The sequence below is a fragment of the Mustela nivalis genome (assembly GCF_964662115.1).
Source record: "Mustela nivalis genome assembly, chromosome: 8".
Classification (NCBI taxonomy): Eukaryota; Metazoa; Chordata; class Mammalia; order Carnivora; family Mustelidae; genus Mustela; species Mustela nivalis.
In genome coordinates, this window is record NC_139027.1 from 89,242,979 (window position 1) to 89,255,175 (window position 12,197).

Consider the following 12,197-nt stretch of genomic DNA (forward strand, 5'->3'; position numbering starts at 1 on the left):
CCTTACTACCACCTCCTTACAGTGAGACCATGTTTATTTATTTTCTCAGGTTTGACTAGAAATATTTTTGAAAATTTGATGAAAGGGTCCTTACAGGCTACAGGCACCAAGCCCCACTAATGGTCTCCTGAACATCCCACTATCCTGTGAGAGTCTTTCATGCAGGAATGATGGAATGCGTTTGCATGAGTGCAAACTTATACATACACACTGTATACTCACACAGCCACACACACACACATACACACAAGCACTATAGCCTTGATGCCATCTCTTGCATACCTTTTCTCCAAGCCAGGCAGAGGTAGGTGTGGACGTCTACTGGGAAGCAGACCAGGATCTCAGCCTGCTTCATCTGGCCTTCTCCAGCCACCCCCAGGAAGGAAAGGTTGTCCGAGGCCTCTGCGATTCCAAAGGCCTGTGGACTCAGATGGGTGGCCCTGCTCAGCTCTGAGCCTGCTTCCCCACAGACCAGTAGGGATAGGCAATACCCTCCTTTGGAACCCCTAGTGCATGGGTCCTATGGGAGGGTGAGCCGGTGGGGCCCCCTCATGTGCTGACCTAGGATGGCAGTATGTGACTTCAGGTGACCTCAGCTTGGGAAGAGCTCCTTCTGCCTAAGGGTATGTTTTCTTACACTCTGAATACAAAGCAGACCAGGGCCTCACACTCTCTTATCTCAGAGAAAGCATATTACAAGGAGATGGGAGACCTGGCTTCAACTTTTAGGCCACATTGGTTGTGTGATTATGGCATGCTACTACACTGCTACAAGCCTCAGTTTCTTTGGCTGAAAAATGGGGCCAAAATGGCCTCTCTGGATAACTGTGGCTGTTGAGTTAGGATACCCAGTACACAACAGAAGCACAACATATCACAGTTTCCCAGGCTGCAACAGAAGCTCCCTCCTAGGGGGCTGAGGGGCTCCTCAACCTACAGACCTCTAGCTGCACAATGAAGGCAAGGTGCCCAGCATCCCTGCTGAAGACGAAACGGGCTCTTGGTCTTCGATCCTTACTCTTCAGTTAGGCACAATCAACTGGCCCTGTGTGGCTATGAAACCACCCCCCAACATCTGCTATGGCCATGTTGTGAACCTTGGAGCCCCAGGAAAGCAGGCTACACCCCTCGATGTCTCCAATCTCTCCCACTGTGAGCCATGGAGGCAAGGGCTTTGTAACTGTGACCGTGACAGTCCCCACACATGGCAGGAGTAAGCCTTTTTGGGATAGTGCTCAGAAGCCTGCTGTAAGGTAGATGGGGTCAGATAAAATGTCCGTACACTGCCCACCCAGGGCCACGCATGTGGGGGCTTCATGTAGGTCATGTCAAACAAACACTGCCAGCAGGGCTGGGGTGAGGAAAGGGTTCCCTTCAAATGCAACCACACAAGACAGTGAGAGGCAACATCCAAGAGATGCAGGAACTGGATGGCTTATCACAGGCTCTCACACACCTGCTCGCTGAAGCCACATATACCACCTGAGTTCCTCAGCTACCCGCAGGCATGAGATGTGCCTGGTGGCTACAGGCACCAAACCCTGCTGAGGGCTCAAACACAAGGACTGGTAGCCTCCCACCCGGAGCACAGTCTGTCACCATTCCCACTTCACAGCTGAGGAATCTCAGGGGCTCTGTCCACCCAGGGTCATACCAAGGGCTGCTGAGGGAGAATGAGGTGGGAGGCTTATAGCCCCCCAGTGCCCCCACTACTACTACTACCGAGAGCTGAGTATAGCACACTGGTTTTCCACAATGCACACCCTTTGCTATCCTTGAGGGGACACCTCCAGGTGACAAAAGCATCCAGAAAGTGAGTAACCAGCTCAGTTCCTGCCAGGGAAGCATAGCACAGACTGTTCCCCACAGTGGGGTGAAAAGCCCCTCCTCTGCTTGCCCTAGCCTGGGGTCTGATCTTCGGGCTGGATTTCTTTACATTTTGATTAATAAATCAGAGAGGTGGGTTTTGTCTCCATAAAAGGTCAGAAATCCTTCCCTCTGGTCTGTGCAGCCACCAGCCCCCCAGTGCAACAGACCGCCCTCCAGGGGTCTGCTTAACCCATTGTACCTCCTAACATCTGAGGTCAGGTTTCAGGCTCCGGGCTCCTCCCACCATGGCAGGCTCCTTTCATCAGTCTCCAAAACCATTCACCAGCCCTCTTTCAAAGCCTTCGTCCATGTCACCAGCCACAGGCACACAGAGAAGACCCGGGTTAAGAGGGACAGACCCCATTAATAAAGCAGAGAATGGGAATTTCCCCTGCAGTCCACAGGCACACATAGCTGGATGCTCCTGCACATGTCCCCACAGCATTAAGAGCAAAGCTGTTTTTTAAATACACCCCTCTTCTTTCCAGGAAGGACATCCCCAGAGGTGCACCTTCAAGATTTTTACTGGCTCAGGTAAAACAGGAGGGCCTCAACTCCAGCATGTTCATGACCACGGCCTCAGCTAGCAGCAGTGCCACATCCACCACCCACCCGTGGCCAGGGCTGGAGAATCACCACCCAACTGCTAAGGAGTTGCCACCCTGGGCTTGGGTATGACCCCAAGACCTACTGGATCTTCTTCTCTGTGAGCTGCTCTAAGGCAGAGTGACAGTCATCCATCTCTTGCACAAACTCCAGGTTCCTCTTCTCTGCTTTCTCCAGGTCCTGCCTCGCCTTGTCTCGCTCCTTTGCCATCTGCTCCACTTGCCGTCTGCCACAGGAAGGAAACAGGATGAGATGAGGACACATGCTCTGGGGCCAGCAAGCCCTGTGTCTGCATGAATGACAGAAGGGGCTCCATTAACCGGGTGCTGAGCATGGGCAGTGCTGTGCTTTGACCTCACTGCCACCACCAACCATCTCCTGAAATTGGTTTCCAGAATTACTCTGTCCCTTTTACTTGCACATACTGAGAGAGAAGCTAAATGATGTGTCAAGAAGGTTTCTAGAAAGTTTCTGAACCAAGGAAGTCTGAACCTAGAGCATTACAGTGTGCCACACCTCCAGATGGCCCAGAACAGGTGAGAATTTATCCGTGCCCCCTCCCCTCCTGTCTCCTCTCCCAGAGATCCTCAGCACCCAATCTAGGACTAGATACATGAAGGGGGAGAAGGCTGGTCACCCATGGTCCTGCCTGGTCACACCCCGACACCTGCAGCCTGACATCCAGGTGAGTCCCCCAGAGCAGGTCACACCTGTAGCTCTACACTCCCCGACACCTGCCATTTTGGTGACCATTTCTCCCCCTGAAGAGCATGGAGCTTTTCTTCTTCTACCTTCCCAAGGCAGAGTCTTTCTGGGGTCCTATTTGCAGAACTGCCTGAGGGTCAGAAAGCTCACCCATCAGCACCTAACAGGATGTAAAATCTTTTTTTTAAAGATTTTATTTATTTATTTGACAGAGAGAGAAATCACAAGTAGGCGGAGAGTCAGGCAGAGAGAGAGAGAGAAGCAGGCTCCCGCTGAGCAAGCCCGATGCGGGGCTCGATCCCAGGACACCGAGATCATGACCTGAGCCGAAGGCAGCGGCTTAATCCACTGAGCCACCCAGGCGCCCCCAGGATGTAAAATCTTGAGGACAGAAATCATGATTTCTTTTCTGCAGCTTTGGGACACCAATAAACACAAAAATGATCTTTATGCCAATCTGCTGAGCAGACAGATGGCGAGAATACTCAGCTAATCAAAAGCTGAACTCAACTAAAATGGAACTCATTCTCTGCCCCTCCCCCCGTCACTTTGCTCTTGGTGACCATGTTGAGGAACACTTTGTTCTCTTCCCCAGCCAGCCGCCCCAGCTCAGGAGCCCTCTGCCTGCTCTTGGAACACATCCCTGCTGGCTAGAGGATTTTGGCCTCTGCATCCAAGAGCGTCAGTGTCAGCAGGATGAGCATCATCAACCTTGCTAAAAGGGGCTAAGGGAGGACCTCAACATCAGTTTCTAAATGTGAAGACAGGCCAGTGACTCTGAAATTCTGTGGCTGTAAAAACCCAATCAGCAAGGCCCTCTCAGGCCACACACAGGAATGTCACTCAAGCCATAGAGAGCGCTCAGCTATTTCCCTGTCCCCCAAAATGCCCACTAAAGGAGAGCCAGTGGAAAAGGTGGTATCGAGCTCCCTGGCCCCTGGGACTGGCTTGGGGTGGACAAGGGCAGGATGCCCATTTCCCGGGACTTCCTACCACTCAGCAGGCTGGCTAGCTGTGCCCACCCCCCAACCCCAACACACTGAGCTCTTACTGGCGGAAGGTCAGCTCCTCACGGTAGCAGGCCAAAGCTGCCTGCTGAGTGGCACCACCAACCATCATGAGCTCATTCTCAAGGGCCCAGGTCAGCTCCAAAAGGTTCACCTTCTCGTCCACATTGAAGTCGAGACTCTGGAAATAGCAAAGTGTGTTGGGCAGGAAAAGATGTGTGGCCTCTCCAAACACTTCCTGGCTTTCCTAAGAGCAGTCAGGGCCCAGATCCACACTGTCCTATAGGCAGTACCTGCCAACTTTTCTAAAGTCTCTGTCTCTATCACCATTCATCTTATGGATGTGGATGTGCTCCAGGCTGGACAGAGAACCTCATCCTAAAAAAGTGACACAGAAGGGGCATGTCCCAAGCAGAGGACATCATGGGGCTTGACAGGAGACCAGGGGAGATGCCTTTCTCCCTGTGAAATAACTTGCTGTGTGGACCCTGCTAGCCCTGGGAGCTGTATGAGGAGACCTGACCTGAGCTCAGTGCCACTGAGAAGCAAGCAGAGGAGAATGCAGAGTTCCCTGACAATACCCCTGGGACGCCTTCTCCTGAGTGCCTGTCCAGGTGAGCCCCTAATGTCCACTCTGCTTAAGCCAGTTGGAGTTGAGTTGTTATCATTTCAAGCTAATAGAATCTCTGTGAAATGTGTGTATGGGTGGGTGGAAAAATGATCTGATAGACGAGCCATGGCCCAGCACCACAAAGAGTGGAGCACTCTTTTCCCATCAGGGTTCTGAAAATAAGAGAATAAAACAATTTATATGTATTGTATCACAGTAATAATAAACCATACCCGTATACCCCTCTGCTCAACTAATAACACTTGCTGCATTTGCTTTTCTCGTGTTGAGTATTCTTGACCCCTGCTTCTTTCTAGGACGTCAAAAAATCAGTCATGTCCAAGTCCAGAGGCAGGCACCACGTCAGGGCCTGTAGATTAAAGAGCCACCACATTCCCAGATCACACGTGGGAATGAGACATGCTCCCTTTTTTAACTTATACCACAGACACTTGATTTCCACTGCTCCCCCACCTCCCAAAGCACTTCTGAAGAGAAATGACAGAAGGCAAAAACATGACAGGTTACAGCAGCAGCTTCCTGGCCAAGGAGAAAGGAATCATCAAAACCCACAAGGGATGGGTAGAAACCAGTCTCCAAGACAGCCCCGTGCCCCTCACCTTCTGGTATCCACTCCCAGGTGCTCCCCTTCCACACCGAGCAGGGCCAGCCCGTGACCCACAGGGTACTGAGGAGGTGACAGTGTAGGGCTTCTAAGGCTGGAGTGTGGCAGACACATGGCCTCCTCCCCGCCCTCTCTGAGATGGTGCTCCAGGGAAGCTGCTGCCCAGGTGTGAGGATGCTCAAGCAGTCCGAGGAAGGGGCCCTGTGCAAGAAAGGAGGCCCTCCCACCTACAGCAAGCATCAATCTGCCAACTTGGAAGAAGTAGCTCGGCCCCAGTCAGGCTCTCACAAGGCCTCGGACCAACCTCAGGGGAGACCCTGGGCTAGAACTACCCACTAATTCCCAAATTTCTGACCCACAGAAGCTGTTCTGTATAAGAACAGTCATCGTGTGTGAAGGTGTAATTCAATGGTGATTTGTTGAGGGGGGACAGATAACCAATCCCAGGCCTCCTCACAGAGCAGCCCTGAGGGCCTGGCCAGGAAGTGCCCTGAAATGGCCAGGTGTCTTGAGAAGCTGGGTACATGACACCAACACGTCCAGGTTGAGGGCTCACTCAGCTGGGTGCTTCCTTGGGCAGCAGCCTGTGGTCTTGACCACCAACGTCACAGATAAGCAGTTTCTGAGAGTGCTGCGGGCAGGAAGGGGCTTGACTGGGCAGGCCAGGACCTGGACCACCTGTCCCACTTACTGGTGCACAGGCAGCCACCCCATCTGTCACATACGACAGAAACACCTTCCAGGCTGCATGAGGAGTAAATAACATCACAAACTTCACAGGTCCTTGCTTGGTACCAAGTACTGAGAGTTCAGTAAACATCGTAGCCTTTCAACAAAATGGAAGCAAACTCAGAATGCAACTGGTGAATTATAAATTGCTAAAGAACTAGAAATACTCTGTGATAGCAGGAAAGCAACAAAAATGTTAAGTTATGAAATGTCAGAGGCAAATTTGAGATTCACCATCTGTCAGGTTATGATGGCAGCGGACCCACCTCCAAATGACAGGGAATCAGAACATAGTTTCAGGGAGAATCCCCAAACCATGAATTCCTTTGCTCTCTACCCTCCCTAGCAGCCAGTCTGGTGATCTGGGCTTGGTCTCTGGCTCTCAGAACAATTCCAAGGGCCAGGTGCCCAGGCCTGTCCTGGCTGTTCAGGCTCCACCCAGGCTGCTGGGTGATCACATTCAGCAATGGCTGAGTTGATGTCCAGGAGGGACTGGCTCAAGGTGTCAGGAGGCCTGTCTTAGAGACTGTTTCTGGACTCCTCCATGTAGTGTTAGTTTGTGTTAATAGGGACATTTTGAGAGGTAATCTGATGAAGCCTATCAAGAGTTAAAACTCATAGCTTCAGGAATCTGGCCTACAAAGATATACCAGCATAGAAACAGGAAGATACATATACATTTTAAATGCCAAGATTTAAAACAGAAAAAAATCTACATGTACAAGAGAGAAAAGGTAACATAAATTAACAAGTATATGGTATACAGATTTTGCAAAACAAATTTTAAAGCTGGAATATCTAAAATACATATTTCTTCTCTGTGTTGGGGAAGGGCTCTATAGTACTCCCATTAAGCTGTTAGGTTGTTCCTCCTGCAGAGTGGGAGCAAAGGGGAGCAGGCTTTACTATTTTTCTTTAAATTTTCTATACAGTTGACACCTTTTTTTTTTTTTTACAACAAATTCAGAAATGAAGATCATCAGTCTAGCTTACCAATACACTTCCAAGAACACACAGTGTGTTCTTCCCTCACCCTTGTCCTGCTCCCAGAGCAGGCTCCCTCTAAACCCCAAGGGTCTGGCCCTAAGCTCCTGGGGGAAGTCAGACTGGCCCCCTCTGAGGACAGCCAGGCAGCACACCTCTCTATGTCCCACCCAGTGGAGGAAGGGTATGGGCAAGCTGGGTCTGTGGGGAGAGGAGATTGCCCAGGCTGGCAGGCAGCTCTGACAGAATTCAGGTTCACTACAGAGCTTGTCCTCAACAAATGGAAATACTCAGACTACTGGGACTGTGACATCCAGTAAGAGTCTCACCACAAGGAAGGAAATTTCCTTCCCTCATCTGGGACTGAATCCCTCATCCAGGCAAGCAGAACATCTCCAAGGTTAACAATGCACTGGAGGGAATGTCAATATACTAAAACCTATTTTCAAATGGATTTGTTTCAGACTGTTGTTTTTCTGTTTCTTATTTATTATCTTTTTAAATTAAAAATCTCCTATATTTTAAAGATTTTCATTTATTTGTCAAAGAAAGAGAGAGAGAGAGCATATGCACAAGCAGAGGGAGCAGCCGACAGAGAGAGAAGCAGGCTTCCCACCAAGTAGAGATCCTGAGGCAGGACTCAATCCCAGGACCCTGGGATCATGACCCCACCCAAAGGCAGACACTTAACCGACCAGGTCACTCAGGCATCCCAAAATCTCCTATATTTTAATAGTAAAAAATACAGAAGAAAGTAATTCCAATAGACCTTTCCTACATGGGGTTCTCTGCAGAGAGTTAAGGGCCTATGTGTCTGGGATACTCTGTCCAGCCTCCTCTGTGTGCAGAGGGCTCCAAGGTCCCCCCAGATGTTCTCCCGGGGGCAGCTCTGAAGAGACCAGTTCCAGACCTGCAAGATCTCCCTGCCATTCGGAATTCCCTCCTGGGCCCACAGGGCGATGAGCTGCTCGGGAACTGCAAAGCCAGTGCCGTCATCAATGCTGCACAAGAGACGCAGGCCTGAGCACACAGACACAAGGGACGATGTTGTGGCAGTTGGGCAGCCACCCTCCTCCAGGACCTGCATGCAGGGAAAGCAAAGGGACCCATCAGCACTTCGGCCTCCTGTCCATTTTTAGGACTTTCCAACCTCAGCAGCCTATGCTCGGCCCTTAGCTGTCTTGTTCAGGCCCAGTAAGAACCACTCACACAGTGACTAGGAAACAGAGACAAGGCACCATCACACAGTGTGCCCAAGACAGAGAGAGAAGCAGGCTTCCCACCAAGTAGGCTCTGTGGGCAACAACTCGGAGATTTGAACTCAGGGCTCTGGATACTCAGCCCACTGCCTTTGCAAGGACCCTGGTGCCTGCTTTCCTACCGTCCACCAGAGGTCTTGCCCAGGGAACACATCCTAGGGCCCTTGTGGCCTGACCAGTCAGCACAAGCTGCTTGGTGGGAGACATGAAGCAGTTTTAACCTCTCTCCCCGATGGAGTAATAGTGAGCACCTGGCCTTTCAACAGGCGAGCTGGAGATGGCAGAGATGGCACCAGCCAATGCTAGGAAATCCAGCCTATGGAAAGAAACCCGAGACGTGCTTGAAAAGAGGAGGTGGAATGGCCCAAAGTCACACATTTCCCCAGGCCTCAGAAACATATCTCACAGCTGACAGAAGTGGGTTGTTTGGGCTTTGTTTTTTTTTTTTAGGATTTATTTATTTATTAGAGAGAGAAAGACAGTGTGAGCAGGGGGGAGGGGCAGAGGGACAAGCCGACTCCCTGAGGAGTGGATGGATGCTGAGGATGGAGCTGATGTGGGGCTTAATCTCACGACCCTGAGATCCAGACCTGAGCCAAAAATCAAGAGTCGAATGCTCAACCGACTGAGCCACCCAGGAGCCTCAGAACTGGGGGGTTTTAGGAAGAAAGGGAAAAAAATCTCTTGGCCAGAAAACTGATCTATTATGGTTACGGGCTATAAGAATCTGTCGTCAAGCAGGGTTATTTTCTGCTGGGGCGCTTGGGTGGCTCAGCTGGTTAAGCATCTGCCTTTGGCTCAGGACATGATCACAGCATCCTGCGGTGCATCTGGATACTTGCTCAGCGGGGAGTCTTCTTCCTACCCTCTTTCTTCCTTTGCACCTCCCTACCACTCACGCTCTCTTGCTCTCTCAAATAAATGAAAAAAGAAAGAAAGAAAGAAAGAAAGAAAGAAAGAAAGAAAGAAAGAAAGAAAGAAAGAAAGAAAGAAAGGAAGAAAGAAAGAAAGGAAGAAAGAAAGAAAACTTAAAAAAAAGATTGTTTTCTGCCCCAGGCAGAACAAGCATTTGCTGTCTGAGGCCACAGGAATGAGGAGCAGCTGCCCCTTCTTTCTGGCCACCAGGGCTTCCACCACACTGAGGGCTCCCCTCCTTGCTGGCTTCCTTTCAACCTCCCTCACAGGAGTCTCTTGCTATTCCCAAACATTCCAAGTTTGTCTCATTGCCTGAAACACTGTCCCCCAACACTTCCATGGTTGTGCTTCCTAGGGGTTGTGCTCTGACAGCCCCTCCTAGCCCACCACGCCCCCTCCCCACACTCAGTTCTCAGTAAGTGCTCCCAAACCCACACACCTTCATCTGTTCTCAGTTGTATTCCTACCTCTCCAGAAACACTTTCTCATGAACTGGTGCTCACTAACTTGTGCTAGGTACTTTAGAGTCCTATAAAGCAAGCATTTGACCCAGGGGAGCGAGAAGCTCAAGAATGGCTTGGAACGTGGCCATGGCCATGTGGAGAAGCTCAGATACCCAAATGCACCCCGACCACCCTTATTTCCCTCCCACCTGTTTCCTTGGTGAGGCCTGTAAGCTTGAGGACAGGTGTGTCTAACAGGAGAAGGTGGGGGCTGGGCTGCATACCGGAGGGCCCAGCAGCACCATGCCACCCCAGAGCCCACATACACAGGAATCAATACCCTCTACCCACAGCCATGAGGGCTCAGGGCACTTCCTGGGCAGTCAGGTTTTCCTTGGGCCCTGCCTCTGACTAGAGGTGGGTCCTGCCTGGCCTCAGACCTGCGCCCCACAGCTCAGAGCCCTGGCCAGCTGTTCCTCCTCATTGGGACACAGGAACAGGGACAGCTCCACCACAGAGGAAGCACCCTCTTTCCACTGGCACCAGGCACAAGCTGGTGGGACTTCATTGTGGCCTCTGACCTTACATGGCCTGACACCTTCCTTTAATGCTCTTAGTTTCTTTTCTGTCCATTCTCATCAGGTTCAGATTCAGAAGCTGGACTCTCAGATTACCCAGCCTAGCAGAAACAATGTCACTGGTCCTGCACCACTGCCCACAAACTATGGGATCAGCCACATCAGCAAGCCTCTTCAGAGAACCATGCCCTGTGATGGAAGAGGGAGGTTTTCCTGTGCTGGGATGGAGAAAAACCAAATACTAAGCCAACAGTCACCAAACGAGATCACAATGAACTCATTTATTTATTCATTATTAAAAATTTTAAAAAATTTACTTATTTATTTAACAGAGAAAGAAACAGACAGAGATTGAGAGCACAAGCAGGGGGAGTGGCAGGCAGAGGGAGAAGTAGACTCCCCACCAGGGAGGGAGCCCGATGCAGGTCTCTGATCCCAGGACTCCGGGATCATGATCTAAGCCGAAAGCAGATGTTTCACCGACTGAGCCACTTAGGTGTCCTGAGATCAAATTTAAATAACTGCCCAAAATCTGCTCTCCTCTATCTGCAGCGACCTGGTATTTGTATGAGAGAGAAAATTTAGATATAGGACAGGGAGAGCACAGGGTAAGGAGTACCTGGGGAACTACTCCTAGGGAAGGTATGGAATACTCTCACTATACCACAACAGGGAGGAGAGAAGGAGCTCTCCTACTGGAAGGCAGCCTATCCCACAACCAAGGAAGGCTGCCAGGTAAGCCTCATTGACTACTTATGAGGCACCCATTTTACATATAAAGAGCCTGTGGCTCAGAGAAGGCAAGTAACTCAAACAGGGACACACAGGTAGGGAGGGGCAATGCCAGATCAGCCACAAGACCTGTGTGGTTTTAGAATCTAGGTCATATGGCCTCCCACTGACACATGTATGTATACACACACCCACCAACTCCCAGGTCTGCGAAGTCGCTGAAGGTCAGAGAGCAACAGCAATTATTGCTGTGGTTCAAGGCTTAATCATCCCATTTTACCTGGTAATGAGACCAGGACATGCTCGGTTTGACAGGAGTGGAAGATTCTGGAAGTGAAGTGGGCTCATGATTGAACAGGCCAAGCTGGAATTCCTCAAGACTCACTCTGCCGTCTCCATCTTGATCCAGTTTGTTAAACAGATCCTTCAGTTCCTAGACAAAAGCCACCACACCAGTGCTGAGGCCACTCCCACCCAGGCCTTCCCTCCCCAAGCTGGGAAGTCTGCTCATCCTTACCAAATTCAAACTGTCTGGGACACTCTGACCTCCCTTGACTCTGGCCTGTGACATCTCCACACCTGGTCACTTTCCACCTGCTATGAATGGATGCCACCTGTACTTCCTAATTCCACAAATATTCATTCAGAGTCTACCATGCCAGGAACTCACTGGATGGTAAGAAGACATACATATGGAAGGTGCCCTGTGTCCCCAGCAGTTCAGGAACTACCAAGGACAGCAGGGCTAAGAAGAATTTTACCAAGGGGGAGCTTCCCCATCACCACTGCCCACCCCTGCAGAAGGAAGGAGGGGTGAATTCAGCCCCTGGGGAGCACAGCCTGTTTCAGAGGGCATGATATGTGGGCTGGATGGTAGACCTGAGCAAAGCAAGAAGGGGTTAGTGTACTCTAGGCAGAGGAAGGGTCAGGAGTGAAGATGCTCAGATGTCAGTGAGGCAGGCCATTTGTGACCTGAGTGGGTGCAGACCTCAGCAGCAGCACTGGGGGTTATCAGAGGACTTCCGACCAGAAAGTAGTACAACCATATCAGTATCTGGAGAGTGAAGGGACTCCCCAGACCCAACATCAATCTGACCATCGCAAAGAGCCCGTCCTCCAGTGTGTTCTGCCTTGG

The 12,197-nt window shown here is 50.7% G+C and overlaps 1 protein-coding gene across 11 annotated transcripts in view; it reads right to left on the reverse strand.

The window, feature by feature from the left end:
• Positions 1-12,197, reverse strand: part of NINL (ninein like) — a 154,478-nt gene that overhangs the window by 50,193 nt on the left and 92,088 nt on the right. For 8 of the 11 annotated variants that reach the window (XM_082744260.1, XM_082744269.1, XM_082744266.1 and 5 more), the window contains exons 7-10: positions 11,343-11,495; positions 8,046-8,216; positions 4,232-4,368; positions 2,561-2,701 (exon numbers count right to left, since the gene is read on the reverse strand). In XM_082744260.1, the coding sequence (XP_082600386.1) occupies positions 2,561-2,701; positions 4,232-4,368; positions 8,046-8,216; positions 11,343-11,495 (602 nt within the window). The remainder of the gene's footprint in view (positions 1-2,560; positions 2,702-4,231; positions 4,369-8,045; positions 8,217-11,342; positions 11,496-12,197) is intronic. The other 3 variants (XM_082744268.1, XM_082744267.1, XM_082744263.1) reach the window with 1 other exon arrangement.